The sequence below is a fragment of the Onychostoma macrolepis genome, chromosome 22, assembly GCF_012432095.1.
Source record: "Onychostoma macrolepis isolate SWU-2019 chromosome 22, ASM1243209v1, whole genome shotgun sequence".
Lineage (NCBI taxonomy): Eukaryota > Metazoa > Chordata > Actinopteri > Cypriniformes > Cyprinidae > Onychostoma > Onychostoma macrolepis.
In genome coordinates, this window is record NC_081176.1 from 20401689 (window position 1) to 20420001 (window position 18313).

At 39.4% G+C, this 18313-nt stretch overlaps 2 protein-coding genes across 5 annotated transcripts; both read left to right on the plus strand.

Annotated features, from left to right (window-relative positions):
- Nucleotides 1–4073: 4073 nt before the first annotated feature.
- On the plus strand, nt 4074–10472 carry LOC131530943 (uncharacterized). 4 transcript variants are annotated; one of them, XM_058761500.1, is made up of 7 exons: nt 4074–4578; nt 5867–6032; nt 6648–6880; nt 6941–7052; nt 8054–8101; nt 10171–10212; nt 10296–10472. In XM_058761500.1, the coding sequence occupies exons 1-7, from the start codon at nt 4366–4368 to the stop codon at nt 10346–10348; spliced, it is 867 nt and encodes a 288-aa protein (XP_058617483.1). In that variant the 5' UTR covers nt 4074–4365; the 3' UTR covers nt 10349–10472. The 4 variants fall into 4 exon arrangements, with proteins under 4 accessions (XP_058617483.1, XP_058617480.1, XP_058617482.1 ...); XM_058761497.1 differs by having other exon boundaries at nt 6648–7052; XM_058761499.1 differs by lacking the exons at nt 10171–10212; nt 10296–10472 and adding exons at nt 9348–9440; nt 9545–9720 and having other exon boundaries at nt 6648–7052.
- Nucleotides 10473–11995: 1523 nt separating this feature from the next.
- LOC131530944 (complement factor D-like) lies at nt 11996–13435 on the plus strand. The gene is made up of 5 exons (XM_058761501.1): nt 11996–12310; nt 12393–12540; nt 12656–12794; nt 12869–13123; nt 13211–13435. The coding sequence occupies exons 1-5, from the start codon at nt 12250–12252 to the stop codon at nt 13367–13369; spliced, it is 762 nt and encodes a 253-aa protein (XP_058617484.1). The 5' UTR covers nt 11996–12249; the 3' UTR covers nt 13370–13435.
- The last annotated feature ends 4878 nt before the right edge of the window (nt 13436–18313 follow it).

Genomic DNA, 18313 nt, shown 5'->3' on the forward strand with positions numbered 1-18313 from the left:
CGTGTCAAGATAGCAGGTTGATGATTTAAGGTGCTGTGCTATTTCTTTCAAAATTTTGCAATCAATTGTTTCAAAAACAGACATAGTCACTTCTTTTTGAAATTGCGGTCGAATCTGTGTGACCTCTGCAAAAGTAGATATGCCAATCTCCTTTCTGATATTATTGATCTTCTCAGAAAAGAAGGAAGCAAACTCATTGCATTTACTATCGGAGAGCATTTCACTGGGTATCTGACTTGGGGGGTTTGTCAGTCTCTCCACAGTAGCAAAAAGAGTGTGAGAGTTGTTTGAGTTACTGTTTATAAGGTTTGAGAAGAAGGCCTGTCTAGCTGTGGCTAGTTCCACATTGAAAGCATGAAGGCTGTCTTTATAGATGCTATAGTGAATTTCAAGTTTTGTCTTCCGCCACATCCGCTCAGCTTTTCTGCATTGTCTTTTCATACTCTGAACTGCTGTTGATTTTCTCCATGGTGATTTTTGTCTGCCAGTCTTCTTGCTGACCTTTACCGGAGCAATATCATCAATAACATTCTTAACTTTTGAGTTAAAAGAATCCAGGAGAAGATCAACAGAGTCTGCAGAAATGCTTGGTGTTAAAGATATAGCCTTCATAAATAGCGCACTAGTGTTCTCATTAATGCATCTCTTTCTGACAGAGACAGATCTAGATTCAGTGGTAACAGAGATCAATATATCAAAGAAAATACAGAAGTGATCAGATAGTGCTACATCCTTAACAACAATGGATGAAATGTTTAGACCTCTACTGATGAGTAAATCTAGAGTGTGTCCACGATTGTGTGTGGGTTCATGCACATGCTGGATCAGATCAAAAGTGTTTAAAACAGTAATAATTTATTTTTCTGTTTTGATTTCTGCATTATCTATGTGAATATTAAAATCCCCTGCAATAGTAAAACAGTCAAACTCTGAGGAAATCATTGATAACAGTTCTGTGAACTCTTCAACAAAGGCTGGAGAGTATTTTGGAGGCCTGTAAATAATGATAAACAGAATGCGTGGAGCACCTTTCAGCACAATACCTAGATATTCAAAGGACAAATACTGACCAAATGACACTTGCTTGCATTGATAAACATCTTTAAATAGAGCAGCTACACCTCCACCTCTCCTAACAGTCCTGCAGACACTTGTAAAGTTAAAGTTAGGAGGGGCTGTTTCATTGAGGACTGTTGCACTGCAGCTGTCTTCAAGCCATGTTTCATTTAGAAACATAAAATCCAGGTTGTTTGTGGTTATAAAATCATTGATCAGAAATGATTTATTTTTTAGTGAGCGAATGTTTTAAAATGCTAACTTGATGGAATTACATTTTGTCTCTACAGCAATCTTAGATTGGTGCATTACAGGCCGCAGATTAGATGGATCAGCCGTACGGCTTGAGAAGGCCTTAGATTTTCTATCACGTGATAAAACAGAAATATAGAAAGCTACAGGCACACTGGGTTCCCGCTTGTTCTGTGAACATTTGTGAGTGTTGCTGCTAATATAGCGGGGACCCGACACATATCACTGAGAGCTGTTATCAGTTGTTTTTAGTTCACCTACAGTCGATGGAGGAGGGTTTGGGCCCTGACGTTGTGGCAGCGGTCGAAGAGCTCTCACAGGAGGAGATAATTATAGGATATAATTAGTTAGTGAAGTTGGGAGAAATCAAAAGAACCATTACAGGGGGACCTACAAAAACAAAGAATATGACATTAATGAACAAAAAAATAAATAATAATAAAAGTACTAGTAAAAGCTAAGTGTAGTTTAAGTTATATCCGCTGAAGAGTAACTTATGTAAGGATCCACCCGCTAGTCCAAACAACGGAATCCAGCGGCCTGGTCGAAGGTTTAATGCATGTTCGGTCTTTTACTCGCGCTTCTGAATTTATCACGATCTAGTTTCAATTTTAGTCTAACTCCGTGCTTGATCTGACTCCAATTTCAAGTGATCATTAAATTTAGACAATATTTACAATTAAACTGATCACAGATATCGATTGTACATTAATTTAGATATTTGATTATTCTGAAAATCCCATACTTTCAATTATTCGTTCATTAGGGACTAGGTATCGCATAGGAATTACACTTCGGCCGATTTTTTTGTGAATCCACGACCCAAACTCGTCAGTTCTGAACTTACTCAGAGGGTGCAGAGCGGTTATAATACCTTTAAGTGAGCTGTGCCTGCATACTCATAACAAACAGTGTATGTTTCCCTACAACCACGAGAGCTACACCGTGTTAAGCCAGCGACAGTCAGAAATCCAAAGTCTCCTTCATGGTGCTCCCCATGGCTCATCCATTAGTGCTTTGGTGTGATCTGTCCTTAACGCAGATTTGCGGAAATACCCCTACACATTAATCTACTTGAAAAAATGATTTCAGAAGAGATCAGAATAAATCAAATATAACAATTTATTATTACTCAGGTAAACGTATCTTGCCAATTACATAATAAAACCATAAGAAGCCAATTAAAAAATAATAAAATACATAACAGTTGTTCAAAGATGAATCTAAGAACAAAATGTTTACCTGGCTTCGAGAAGAAGATACATAGTATGGAACATATTACCGTATTGTCCCGAATATAAGACGACCCTGATTATAAGACGACCCCCCTTTTTCCAGATGTACCTGTTGGAAAAAGGCTTTTTGAAAACCAAATCTTGTTTTTTTTTTTCTCTCTCTCTGTAAAACACATTTATTCTTAAATTATTTTCATATTGCATATTTTTCCAATTCTATTTTTTGTTTTGAAAGTATGGTAAATACTGGTAAAATGTACCAACAATGACATTGGGAAATTTCGATATACCATTGAAATAACAGGTAGCCCATCTGAATTATATAACAATTAGGCTATCCAACTCATAGTAGCCTACCAAAATGTTATTATCAGTAGACGTGAAATCTTATTGTAGTCTTCAAATCTGGGTACTGTCTTCTGTTTTAAAATCACTTACAGAGGAAGTTTGGTCCCACCAGGCTAACATGACAGTCACGATCATGCTGCTGTAAGCTTTTCTTTTTCATTTGTTTTCATTCGCGATCTTTACAACACACATTACATTACATATTTCAAGGCACACTCGTTTTAATGCGTTTTTGGCGCCACCTATTGTTGTGGGTGTATTATTGACATGTCAAAGTCTAGACCCTGAATATAAGACGAAAGCGCTTTTTCAGATGTATTTCCAAGGAAAAAACATCGTCTTATATTCGGGTCAATACGGTAAATACCCTCCACACTACGGGCTGATCTGGCTACAAATCGCCCCGACTGATTTGCAACTTTCCCTTAAATACTACCAGAACAAAAGGCTCATAAACATTTATTCTCTGCCCCAAAACAGATTAGATCTGTGTATGGGGGATGAGAAGCCTCAGGAAGAGATGTTCTCGTGCCCCAAATGGTCACACCTGTAGAGCAATGTTTATCAGGTTTTGAAAGGAGACCGCCCACAACAGAGGTACAGAATTCACTTAAGTTTCCAATATTTCCCATAATATAAATGACTACTGTGAAATTTAGACCAGTTTACCCATCGCACCGAGACCTTTAAAATGATACCAAACATGAAAGGGTTAAGATCATTAATTCTTAAGATACAGTAAATATTTATGTAAGAGTAGCAACTTGAGTTCTTTCAGTGACCAGTACCATGAGCCCAGGGGGGAAGGATGGGTGAGTGGACCAAATGGTCTTTCTCTCAGATCTTCTTGTCTGATTAGAGAGTTTATTGTCTTGTGGCATGACATTTGCATTGTAAGGGTTCCTAAGTTTTGGCTTCACGAGGAGTTATTTTCATAAAGGAAATAATTTAACTCCCTACACTTAGCATGGAGCACTGCATTATTGTGTGAGCTCTAGACGATGACATTTTCTCTCGATCATCATGGTTCACCCACAACTTCACTGTAACGTGTCAGTAATAACAATATAACTTTGACTAAAGTTACTGCACATAAAGTTTCCTTTAAATCTGGGACGAGGAACCCCAGACGCATGTTACATGCCTTTTAACTGACATACAGGAAATTGGAAAATCTTGAATTTTTATTGTATTTATAAGAAAATGGGAACGTCTCACTATTGGGGTACTCTACTCTACTCTACACTCTACACTACATAATTAACATTTTCTGTTCACCCTTGCAGATCCTGTCAAAGAGTCACCTGTCCAAACATTGATACACCTGATTTACCGAACCCAAAGGCACTTTTAAGAGCCTCTATCTCTATCCATCTATCTGTCTATCTGTCTGTCCATCTATCTATTTATCTATATCTATCCATCTATCCATCTATCTATCCATCTATCTATCTATCTATCTCGACCTCTCGCAATGCCAGGGGGGTCTACAAAAAAGATTTGTCCCTTCTGTCAGGGTATTTTATTTTGCGCACAGAAGATCTGCTTGAATTGTAAAAAGGAGCAGCCTCTGAAGCAGCGACTCAAGAAGAAGCTTCAGAGGTTTGATGAGAAGCGAGAGGAATGGGTGGTTGGTCATAAGAAGAACCACAACATTGCATCCATCAAGGATGAAGCAATTGTCATGGTATGTACAATTTCCATTTGTACCATTTGTGATTAAGTGATCATGCCAGTGCAAGGTCAGAAAGGCATTATTATTATTATTATTATTTTATATATTTTATATCAACACAAATTTAAAAGTACAATTTAACTATCAGCTTTGAAGGCAGATGAAAATTGGATTTTGCAAGAATGTCATTTAATGTACTGTTTTTATTTCAGTGGTAAAACCCTTAAATAATCACATCTTAGCCTTAACACATCACAGTCCTAAATTACCTACCTCAACAAACACACAGCAAATATAAGTGATAGTTGGGAATTTTGAATTCATAAAAAACAGAGGTATGCATTATGACAGAATCACAGGTGCAATATGTGACCCTGGACCACAAAACCAGTCATAAGTGATACATCATCTGAAAGCTGAATAAATGATCTTTCCATTGATGTATGGTTTGTTAGGATAGGACAATATTTGGCTGAGATACAACTATTTGAAAATCTGGAATCTGAGGGTGCAAAAAAATCTAAATAGTGAGAAAATCACCTTTAAAGTTGTCCAAATTAAGTCCTTAGCAATGCATATTACTGATCAAAAATTAAGTTTTGATATATTTACGGTAGGAAATTCACTAAATATCTTCATGGAACGTGATCTTTATTCATATCCTAATGATTTTTGGCATAAAAGAAAAATGGATCATTTTGACCCATACAGTGTATTGTTGGCTATTGCTACAAATATACCCCAGCGACTTAAGACTGGTTTTGTGATCCAGGTTCACATATAATAATCAAACTTTCTTATCAAGGGGATGACAAATGGACTGCATTCATTCTACTACATTAATAATGTAGTATTTAAAGCTCTTGTCAGCTGTAAATGAATGTGTGAAGCATTCACCCATTTGGCCATATAATCACAAAGGTTCTTATTTTGAATAAATCTGTAGATTGTCACTGTCCAATTGTACAGTGGTTACACAATCTTGCCAATGTAGGTGCTTAACCTGAGCTACTAATGTTCTATGATACCCTCATGGTTTCAGATTCATCTTTTTGCTTTTTTTTCTACTGTATATAGAAGAGTTGTTTTTTGCTTCTACTGTATGAGCCTTTCTTGGTTGCACGTACTTGGTTATAATACAAAAGCTAAACTCACCATAAAGTAAAAAATTCTGAATCGCTTTAACCTGTATGCATTCATCAATAATTTTATATATTCTCAATAACTAATATGCATAGGTTTTTTTTGCTGTTGTTTTTCTATTACTTTAAACAGCAAATACACAATGTTGTCATTGCAGCTTGAGAAACTCCATGCCATTGGATACAAGCCAGTTTTGCTTCTTGGCAAGGAGACCAAAAAGAAAGAAAACAAGTGTGAAATATTAACCCCTCGCTGCACACTCTCCACCTATGCCCAGGACTACCTTCAGAAGATAGGTTCATTTTATGAATACCTCTGTGAAGGTAAGATGCATGCACTATATTTTTAAAGTCACAGTTCACAACTTGTGTTGAGTATGCAAAAGATTTTTTATCAATGTTTAGGCCTAAATCTTAAAGGGATGTCCCCCCTCTGAAACATAAATTCAGTCATCAACTCCTAACCTCCTTGACAGTAGAAACTTGGGAGAGGTTTCCATTTTTATGTAACCAACACAGAGTTTGTTAGCACAATACTGGGTCTTTTCATACAATTAAAGTTTTTAAACATTAATTTATCCTTAGACACAGCTCTCCCTCAAACCATTTTGTAAGATTTGGAAAACTAGCCTGCAACTTGTAAGACAACTGTATTCATCAGTCATTGATGACTGAAATTTAGTTTTAGAGTGAACCACCCCTTAAACAATTGTCTTATTCACTCCCCAAAAGAGAGCAAGCTTTTGGGAATGATGGGAAGAGCACAACACATGTATGTCAAATTCCAGCTGACCACATTTGCAGTTTGGCACCCACAAACCCACAAAATTGGACTGTATGATTCAAACAGATTAACACTTCAAACATAGAGGTTAACCATGAGTTTGAACTGCACCTGTTTTAATTAAGCAAAACATAACACTTGTTTAACTTGCACAGGTTGGAACCAGGATTCCAGTGGCAATGATGATCATCTGATTACTCTGCACCTCACACCCTGTGACTCATTGGAGAACACAAGCAGCCGGGAGGAGGTGAGGACCATACAGGTGGAAGAGACAAGGAACATGCTGGTGGAGCAGGCGACCATTATGGAGGGGCAGGCGGAGCAGATGAGCGTCACGGAGGGGCAGACGGAGCAGGTGACTATTATGGAGGGGCAGGTGGAGCAGGTGAGCATCACGGAGGGGCAGACGGAGCAGGCGACCATTATGGAGGGGCAGGCAGAGCAGATCAGCACTACAGTGGGGCAGGTGGAGCAGATGAGCATCACGGAGGGGCAGGCGGAGCGGGCGACCATTATGGAGGGGCAGGCGGAACAGATGAGCACTATGGAGGGACAAGGTAATTAGGACAGATTTAAAAAGTTACAGTTTAAATTTGTAAAGGCTTGAAGTATTTGAACCATGGGTTACCTTAACATTACTAGACTTTTAGTGTTTTTTCCCCATAGAGCCTTATGCAGGTAAGGGCTGCATGATATATCTTTTCAGCATCGACATTGCAATGTGCGCATGTGAAATAGTCACACTGCAGGACGCATAATGCCAAGTAGGGGAAAATAACTCAAACATGCCATGGGTGTTGGAATGAATTTTGTCTATCATAAATCGAAAAAAAAAATACTACTAATCGAATGCTGCAAGTACTATTCCTAGGTTTTTTTTTTTGTACACTTATATGTCAGGGGCATTGTTGTTACGTTGTTAAAGCTTGGATAGGCAATGTTAGAGAAACCAGCCAGAGTAGCTAGATTTTGAAAGTATCCAACTGAAAAAAATCCTACCTCTCCTATCAGGGCTCTCACCAAAGTAACTCCCCCAGAACACATGAACGCGCTCTGTCTGACTACTGCTGGTGCACTAACCATATCAAAGCATACGTCGGTTCCTCGGCAGTGTGTGAAACTTGTATGGACTCACTTGTATTCTACAGGCACACACTCCCAATGCTAGCTGCCAATGTTAATATGGTGGAAAAGGCCACTGCTTATTACAGACGACATTTCAGAGTTAAGAATATTAGGATAATTTTAATACTTATATCTGGCTATGCCACACCACCATTTACCCACCCCTTGCGTTCCCTTAACAAGTCAGCAAAGGATCTTGTTAAACAAACTGTGATTATCACAAATAGAATGGACATAAGCAAAAAAAAAAATATGTGGCGTTAATGAATCAACCTTAATTCAGTCGCAATAAAAATGCATGTTCTTTTCACCTATTAGTACATGTATTGCTGCACTTGTGTGATGTTGTGATCTTGATGTATTTTAAATATGTTTAAGCTTTATTTGGTATACAAGTAATTTTCTTTCTCCAAACCCACTGCTGTCTTCACAGGGTCAGCCATGGGCACAGTTGATCTCACTAACAAAAATAAAAAGTCAGGTATGTAAATGTTTGTAAGGTAATTATTGGTGGTTCTGGTGACTATGTATTACTATAGCTCATTAGTCAAGCAGATTCTCTTAAGGAATTTAATTAATTAAATTGAATTTAAAGGAGACCTATTATGTTCATTTCCAGTTCTATATTTTTATTCTGATACTCCACTAGAGTAATTTTGTGTGATCCACAGTTACGAAAAATCCTTGTTTATCTTAAACTTGTTTGTCAGAAACAAGCCTTTTTAGATGGAGCCTTCTAGAAGCCTACTATGGTTACTATTCTAATGAGCCTGCATGTAATGTAAAGTGTGGAGCCAAATATAACCAGTGTGTTTGCACACATATTTACTATAAGAGAGAGGATGGCCTTTTCTCATATTTTGTTCATATTTTCTCATATCTAGACACACCTGGGACACATACAGGCGTGGACAAAAATATTGACACCCCTGCATTTCTGTCAGTTAATAAATGCACTACTTCTCCCAGAAACTTGTTGCAGTTATAAATTGTTTGCATTGGAACAACACAAAAAAAAACCTGGAAAAAAATCAAAATCTGAGACATTCTACACAAATCTCCAAAAATTGACAAAATTGACGCCCTCAACTTAATATTTGGTAGCACATCCTTTGGAAACAATAACTGAAATCAATTGCTTCCTGTAACCATCAGTGGGTTTCTTACACCTCTCTCCTGGAATTTTGGACCACTCTCCTTTTGCCAACTGCTCCAGGTCTTTCAGATTTGAAGGGTTTCTACTCGAGATCTCTAGACAGGTGCTCTATGGGATTTTGATCTGGACTCATTTCTGGCCACTTAAACCTTCCAGTGCTTTGTCTTAAACCATTTTTTGGTGCTTTTTGAAACATGCTTTGAGTCATTGTCCTGCTTTAAGGCCCATGACCTCTGACGGAGACCCATACGCCCTACATTGCGCTCCAGAATTCTTTGGTAGTTTTCAGATTTCGTAATGCCATGCACACAGTTACAGACATCCAGTGCCTGAGGCAGCAAAGCAACCCCAAAATATCAGTGAGCCTCCACCATGTTTGACTGAGGGACAGTGTTCTGTTCTTTTGAAGGCCTCGTTTCATTTTCTGAAGACATGCAGTACAATGATGTGCTTTACCAAAAAACTCTGTTTTAGTCTTATTTGTCCACAGGACATTCTCTCAGAAGGACTTTGACTTCCTCAGGTACGTTTTGGCAAACTCCAATCTTGGTTTTTGTTTCTGTGTCAGCAGTGGGGTCCTTCTGGGTCTCCTACCATAGCGTCCCTTTTCATTCAGATAGCGATGGATAGTGCGAGCTGACACTGTTGTATCCTGTGCCTGCAGGTCAGCTTCAATTTGTTTAGAAGTTGACCGAGGTTCTTTATCCACTCTTTGATCAATCCTTCGTTGCAATCTTTCATCAATTTTTCTAATTCGTCCACATCCAGGGATATTAGCTACAGTGCCATGGGCTGTAAACTTCTTGACAGTGTTGTGCACAGTGGAAACAGGAACATTAAGATGTCTGGAGATGTACTTGTATCCTTGAGACTGTTCATGCTTTTCCACCATGTTTGTTCTCAAATCCTCAGACAATATTTCACTCTTCTTTCTTTTCTCCATACTCAGTGTAGTACACATAGACACACAAATATTGTCAATTTTTACACATTTTAACTGGTTGCAAATGTGATATTGCCAGTTCCTATGCATTGCTACATGTAGTTTAATTACAAATTAAAGGAGCATCACATGCTTGAAATACAATTATTTCTGAAGGTTCTGAAAAGCTGTCAATAATTTTGTCCAGTCCATTTTTGGAGATCTGTGTAGAATGTCTCAGATTGGCTTTTTTGTGTTGTTCCAATGCAAACAATTTGCAATTGCAACAAGTTTCAGGGAGAAGTAGTGCATTTATTATCTGAAAGAAATGCAGGGATGCCAATATTTTTATTTTTGTCTGTGACTGTATTTCCAGTGTGTTGAAAAGACATTACAAAGTGCATTTTGTCCCTTTTTTAATGTTTTTTTTTTCTGTGTATATATGACTAAGCTGTAATCTTCTATCCCACAGAGGGACCAAGGCATATGCCTCTGAGGAAAAAGCCACAAAAGAGTAAGTGCATGTAAGTGCATGTAAATGCAATGACCGATGCTTCTATCAGTGTGTTGACATTGCTATGTTTACTCCTGCTTCAGCTAGAACACGGTCTAGTTTCAGTTCAAGAGCCACACGTCTCCCCTCTTGGTAGTGAGGATCCTGGGAGTCAAGTTTACGTTTGGAGGCCATTGCAACGCAAACAGATACAGACAGACAGATGAACACAGAGCCAGACAGACAGACACAAACAGACAGATGTACTGTATACAGAGAGGCTGTGATAGATAGATAGATAGATGGATAGATAGATGGATAGATATATGGATAAATAGATGGATAGATAGATGGATAGATGGATAGATAGATGGATAGATGGATAGATAGATAGATAGATTGATAGAGATAGAGGCTCTTAAAAGTGCCTTTGGGTTCGGTAAATCAGGTGTATCAATGTTTGGACAGGTGACTCTTTGACAGGATCTGCAAGGGAGAACAGAAAATGTTAATTATGTAGTGTAGAGTAGAGTAGAGTACCCCAATAGTGAGACGTTCCCATTTTCTTATAAATACAATAAAAATTCACACCTGTTAATTATACACACACTCTGAGGAAGGCTGAAGGCCCAAATGCATCAGTGTGCAGTGTTTCAGTTATGTTTCTATTAATAGTGATGATGGACAAGAAGTGAATAAAGGCTTTTTTACTTTTTTGGACCGGAAGAAGTGCCTTGGATTTCTTTATATTAATAGAGTTAGCTTATATTGAAGTTAGCTAGCCCCGTTTAGCAAGCCTAATTTCACAAGTGGTTTATTATTATTATTATTATTATTTATTTTTCTTTTTTTTCGCTGATAAGGATTAAACCATTGGTCGGGTTTTAATTGTTGCTCTAACATTTAAACCATGTGAGTTTAATGGCAAAGAAAGGCACCAATTACAACATTTAAACAAAACGTGATAATTAGTAATGAGATCGTGACTTACCTGGACAGTGGTTTGAGCGCAATGAGAAGACCCGCGGGCGTGCGCGGCCTGGATCCGGAGGCGGAGGATCATGGGTAATGCTGACAGAAATGCCAAATGTAATCTTTTTCCACATTTTTATCAGAGAATAAGGCAGAAAATATATTTTATAAGTTCTATACTGTAATAAATGTGTGTGTCCCTAATTAACGCAGTCTCGTATATTTGTATAAATCTTTTGAAAAAAAAAAAATGAAATGTTTTTAATACGACGGAAATTGTATTTACGGTTACTGTATTCACAGTTTAATAAAAACATTGTAGTTAGGCCTGTTAATTGTAATGATTTAATTTCCACGGTCATTCAAAGCGAGCAAAGAACACAACGGAGCTTTCAGAAACTTCGAATCAGTTAAACCATTGCGTCGCAAAATGATTCACTGTTTCGAAGCCCTCCAGTCAAAATGATTCACTGTTTCGAAGCCCTCCAGTTGAACTGATTCACTGTTTCGAAGCCCTCCAGTTGAACTGATTCACTGTTTCGATGCCCTCCAGTTGAACTGATTCACTGTTTCGATGCCCTCCAGTCAAAATGATTCACTGCTTCGAAGCGCTCCAGTCGAAATGATTCACTGTTTCGAAGTCCTCCAGTCGGATCGCATATCACGAATCATTTGATTCAGATCAGATATGTGTGTATATTTGACTGCAAGGAACCACTGACGATGGTTTAGCGAGTAGCTTACAGAATATAAAGCAATAAAAACAAGGATACAATCTTCTGATTAAATGTTGAGTAATAGTGCTTGAATATTAAGAAAAGAAAAGAATAACAAATAAAAAAAAATAAAAATAAATACAGCGTCTGGGGTACCCAGTGGCAAAAAGAAAAACGTGGTGGAGGGCACGAAAGAAATTTCCTATTGAAATACATTAGATGAAAGTCGTGCTGCATGACACGAAAAAAGAGGGAAATTCGTGTCCATGAACACGAATCAATAGATTAAATTTCGTGACTATATCACGAACTGCCGTGAGACTGGGTTGTTTATATAGTGTTTGTCAGTAAGAGCCTACTGATTGTCTTCATGATGACCATCATCTCTCTGCTCCTGCTGGCCTCTCTGCTGCCACACCTGACCTTCACTGGTAAGACTGACTATATAACAGCATATTATATTATATTGGTATCTGCTGAATAAGCTGACTGACAGCACTCTCTCTCTTTCAGCTCATGTGGATGTTGGTATAGTGAACGGCACAGAAGCAAAACCCCATTCCAGACCTTTCATGGTTTCTCTTCAGAAGAACTGGCGACATGTCTGTGGTGGATTCCTCATTTCTGATGGATTTGTTTTGACCGCTGCACATTGCTGGAAGTAAGACTTCAATTTAGTCTGAACTGCAATTATGAGTTAAAATCATAATATCATAATTAAAAAACTTCTATAATGATGGTATTGTTCATTATACTAATATGACTTTCTTACACAGAAATGAGAAACTAACAGCTGTGGTTGGTGCACATGACCTAAGACAGAATGAAGGGTCTGTCCGCATTGGTGTGAAGTCCTACCACATGCATCCAAACTTCACAATTCACACTTTGCAGAATGACATTATGCTTTTGAGGGTAACAGTAGTTTAAATGATTCTTATTAAATGATTAGACTGTCTTTTAATAATGATAATGTTTTTGTATTACAGCTAGAGAAAGAAGTCGAACAAAACAAGAATGTCATGAAGATTTCCATAAAAACAAAGAAAGACACTGAAGACACTGAAGACACTGTCTGCAGTGTCGCCGGCTGGGGAAGACTGAGTTTTAAAGGGAAAAAGAGTTATCGTCTCATGGAAGCAGATGTGAAGATCATGAATAACACAGAATGCAAAAATAAATGGAAAGACAAATTCTCAGCCTCAGAGATGATGTGCGTCTACGGCCATGGAGGAAGCTGTAGCGTACGTAAAACATTATCGAATTGAGACCATCATTCGTGAGAAGTACTGTATCATTTCAGTCATGTGTTGATCTGTTTTTCTTCACAGGAGGATGGAGGAGGTCCTTTGGTTTGTGAAGACATTGCAGTCGGTGTCACTTCCTTTGGTGACCCAAAAGTCTGCAATAGTCGTGAACGACCTGTAGTTTATATAAAGATTTCTCCATATAGTGAATGGATCTGCTCCACTATTCGAAATGTTGAGTGATTTTTGCAATCAAACAGAATGAAGTATTTGTTTAAATGGTCAATAATAATAATAAAAAAAACTATGTGTCACCATTATATTAGAGGTGCTGTATGTGATTTTTTGGCTGTGCTAAAGCATAACTATTCCATAATATGTTTGCAGATATTTAGAGAACAGCGCTATATTCACATTATTGTACCAAAAAACAGTGCTACAGTCTGTTATTCTATTTCAGAATGTGTGTTCTGTGTCAGAATGCCTGTTTTTGTTTTGGTCTGAGTGATTCCACCCATTGCTAATTTACCCAATAGGATTTCAACACTCCGGGTTGCCAGTTGTTGGAAAAAACATGATTGCCAGCAAATGAATTGGGCCAGAGATTGCAGATCCTACCTGACCTACAAAGCCTCAGCATCCATCTAAAAAGCTCTGTGACCATAGGCTTTTTAAAACACAGATAAATCAACTAGCATTTCACAAAACGTCCCAACTTTTCTGAAATTAGGCTTTGGCAGACAGCGTCACATGTCAGCCACCACTGAAAGTGCCACAACATACTGCATCATGTTCTGCAATTTTCAGCAGCATATGCCACAAGCCACTGGCTGCCAGACATGCTTGTGCAATGCCACTTACAGCTGGGGATCGGAGCATACAGCTCTAAAAGTTTTTACGGTGCATTGGAGTGTCAATGTTTACATTTTCAGAGGAGATAAACCCATGAATGTCAAACTTATAGTAGTCAATTGAAGGATCTAGGGATCCTCAAATGCAGATTGTGTGTGTTGCATGAAGAGTGAATCACTGAACAATATAGAGGGTTAAGAAAATGTATTTTGACATTTAAAAAAAAAAGATGGCCTTTGAAGTTTTTTTCAGCATGTTCTTAAGAAGATACTTGACAACTTCTTACCCAGTTTCGCTACTGTTCGGACGCTCCTGCTTATTGCTCTGCGCTTCGCTCCCTATTTATGCACTTTTCTCAGATTTCTCTAAGATTTTAACTTCAGCATATCAGCACAGTGCTCAAACAACACAGTTTTTAGAAAAAGAAGACTCTTTGCCTCCCACTGCCACCAGTTTACATTCCGGAGACAGGAAAACACAGCTGTCTACATTCAAACAGACGGGAAAGAAAATGCCCCTTGTGGAATCTACTTGCTGCATGAACTGCCACAGACTTCTACAAAGGATTGCGGTTCTTGAAACAAAGTTACTTGCTGGACCTCCAAAACAGGTGGAACACACAGCAGATCGTCATCACGGACCCCCGCAGCATACAGCCGGTGAGTCCTGTGAATCTAGTGAATCTCAACAGTTTATACAAAGTGTAGAAGAACAAGCTGATCGACAGACTAATCGATGGCACAAACAGGGAGCGAGACCCAAAGGCACTCGAGACATCAGATTGTCACGAGTATCTCGTATTGCTGCGGTAGCATCCTCTACCCCAGATACGGCTATGACAAGACTTGTAAACACAGGCATTTTACAACCCCCTATACATCTTGAGAACCGATTTGAAGCATTAATGAATGCGGGTGAGGAATCCCCAAATGTGACAAAACATGGATCGTATCAGCCAGCAGCTAACATCGCTACTACCAGGCGCTCGAGGTCGAGCAGACAGTGGCACTCAGCTCAGAGCGCAGCCGAGCCCAGGACTCTGATAGTGGGCGACTCTATTATCAGAAACATCAGTAGCAGGACTACAACTACATGCTGCTTTCCTCAAGCAACCGTCTCTGATTTGAACAAGGAACTTCAGAACATTCTGATGAAGCACAAGACTGCAAATCGAATCATCATCCATGTGGGGAAGAACGATATTCGGAAAGAGCAGTCAGAACTGCTTAAGAAGGATTTCAGTGAACTCTTTGAAACACTTCAAAGACTTGAAGTTCAGTCGTTCATCAGTGGACCACTCCCAGCAAGAGGAACTAACATGTTTTCACAGCTGCTTGGGCTGAATATATGGCTACAAAGAACCTGCAGTACAAAAGGAGTCAACTTCATCGACAACTTCAATATTTTCTGGGGCCATAGACAACTGTTTAAACTGGACGGCTTCCACCCAAACAAACTTGGTGCAAGAGTGCTAAAGGACAATATCTATTTCTCCCTCCGTCATCCTTCAGTGGTGTGTGCCAATCCACTCAGCCTCAATGGCACACACACACCTGGACAGAATATGAGTGACCACAGGACTTCATGTCAGCCTCAGAGTCATCTTGTGGTTGACACATCCCACAAGGACACTGATAACACCACGCAGCCAAAACAAACTTTCCTCATGGAAACTATCCTGGCTGAGCCCTGCCCAACGAGCTCTTCACAGACAGACTGTGACGTACTACAACAGCTCCAAGACTCAGCACCCAAGGACAACTATCTGGAAAACAGCCAGGGAAGCCAGGACAACATATCACAGCCACCGGAAACACCAGAGCCAGAGCCCCGCTCACCAGACACACTATCCCTCTCTCCAGAATCTCCACTTCTAAGCTTCTCACAGAAAATGGAGGAACTGGTGTATGCTGGGACCAAACTCTCCCACTCGTTCGCTGCAAGCCCCCAGATATCAACTAAAAAACGGCAGGCCCCACAACCACCAAAGACAGCAGGCCCAGCTCTCCCTCCTCCTCCTGTGAGAGCTCTTCGACTGCTGCCACAACGCCAGGGCCCAAACCCTCCTCCATCGGCTGTAGGTGAACTAAAAACAACTGATAACAGCTCTCATTGATATGTGTCGGGTCCCCGCTATATTAGCAGCAACACTCACAAATGTTCACAGAACAAGAGGGAACCCAGTGTGCCTGTAGCTTTCTATATTTCTGTTTTATCACGTGATAGAAAATCTAAGGCCTTCTCAAGCCATACGGCTGACCCATCTAATCTGCGGCCTGTAATGCACCAATCTAAGATTGCTGTAGAGACAAAATGTAATTCCATCAAGTTAGCATTTTTAAACATTCGTTCACTAAAAAATAAATCATTTCTGATCAATGATTTTATAACCACAAACAACCTGGATTTTATGTTTCTAAATAAAACATGGCTTGAAGACAGCTGCAGTGCAACAGTCCTCAATGAAACAGCCCCTCCTAACTTTAACTTTACAAGTGTCTGCAGGACTGTTAGGAGAGGTGGAGGTGTAGCTGCTCTATTTAAAGATGTTTATCAATGCAAGCAAGTGTCATTTGGTCAGTATTTGTCCTTTGAATATCTAGGTATTGTGCTGAAAGGTGCTCCACGCATTCTGTTTATCATTATTTACAGGCCTCCAAAATACTCTCCAGCCTTTGTTGAAGAGTTCACAGAACTGTTATCAATGATTTCCTCAGAGTTTGACTGTTTTACTATTGCAGGGGATTTTAATATTCACATAGATAATGCAGAAATCAAAATAGCAAAAGAAATTATTACTGTTTTAAACACTTTTGATCTGACCCAGCATGTGCATGAACCCACACACAATCGTGGACACACTCTAGATTTACTCATCAGTAGAGGTCTAAACATTTCATCCATTGTTGTTAAGGATGTAGAACTATCTGATCACTTCTGTATTTTCTTTGATATATTGATCTCTGTTACCACTGAATCTAGATCTGTCTCTGTCAGAAAGAGATAACTTTTTAAAGATGTGCCCTCCAAGACAAGTCATGACATGATACATTGACAACTCATGAATTCATGTTAAGTTATAAGTAATTAATGATGAGTTAATATCGGGCTTTGCTGTTATGGTCGCTGGACTCGCTGCTCGGGATGGAGATGAAGATCGTCGAATAAAGGCTTGGATTTGGGTCTGTTCCTCGCAGTCGTATGGATTCTGAAGATCTGGATTACAGCGCACGAATAAAATTGTTTCATTTCGTAATTATGTTGCGGTTTTGGTGTTTTTTTTTTTATAGTTCTATTGTCAGTCACAGCATGTCGGAGATTACGCCTTTTGTGGCCCATGGCAAACAAAGTAAACATTGCATGACAAGTAAAGGTACGCCTGAAAGTAGTCCCCAGCTATATTATAACTAGTTACCTAGCTGGGGACTACTTTCAGGCTCTGCGTAATATTACTGCGCCTGCTGCGGCCATGGTACGGCAGCAAAGTTCCTTGATTATTACGCCGGAATGAGAGTATAGTTCTTAGTCATATCAGCCTAGAAAATCGCTACTTTTCATTTTCCGCCGGTCTTAGTACACGATATAACTACAGAAGAGTCAAGTTTTAAATAGGACAAATAACGAAACTCTTTGGTCATTTTTGAGCGCGATGCTACTGGTCTAATCGGATTCAATGATCTATGCTAAGCTATGCTAAAAGTGCTATCGCCAGACCCGGAGATCGGCTGAATGGATTCAAAAACGGTAAAACTCAACTTATTAACTCTGGGGGAGTTGGAGAATGAGCCTATTTCCAAAAAAAGTGGAGTGTTCCTTTAAGATTTTCATGAATCGGACCCCTGTTCAGAGGGCAGCTGTGGTCATCAGCTCATCTGTGGTTCCAGCAGTTTGACTGTAATACCACATCCATCTTGAACGTTATTGTAACAGGGCTGACGAGACATGAGACGTGCGGATCCATCTGCAAGCTTTTATTTATAGGCATGGTCAAATACAGGCAGGGTAGAGCAATGGCAAACAGGTATGGCAGAGACAAGACGAAGAGTAATCCTAGGGCAAGCAAAGGTCGACGATAGGCGAACAGAATCCGGTGGGCAAGGCAGAGAGATAATCCAGGGAACACGGGCTAGAATCAAACACGGGAAAACAATCCAAGACAGGCAGGCAGGCAGGGGAACAATAGGCAAACTAACAGGGGCTCTGAGAGTTGCTACAGCTAGGGGAGCAGTAAACGCAAACAATACTCAGCAGTGTGGTAGAGAAAGTCCAGGGTTTAAATAAGGTGTGTGATCAGTGTGTGCGTGGGATCAGGTGTACGTGTGATTAGTGCCTACA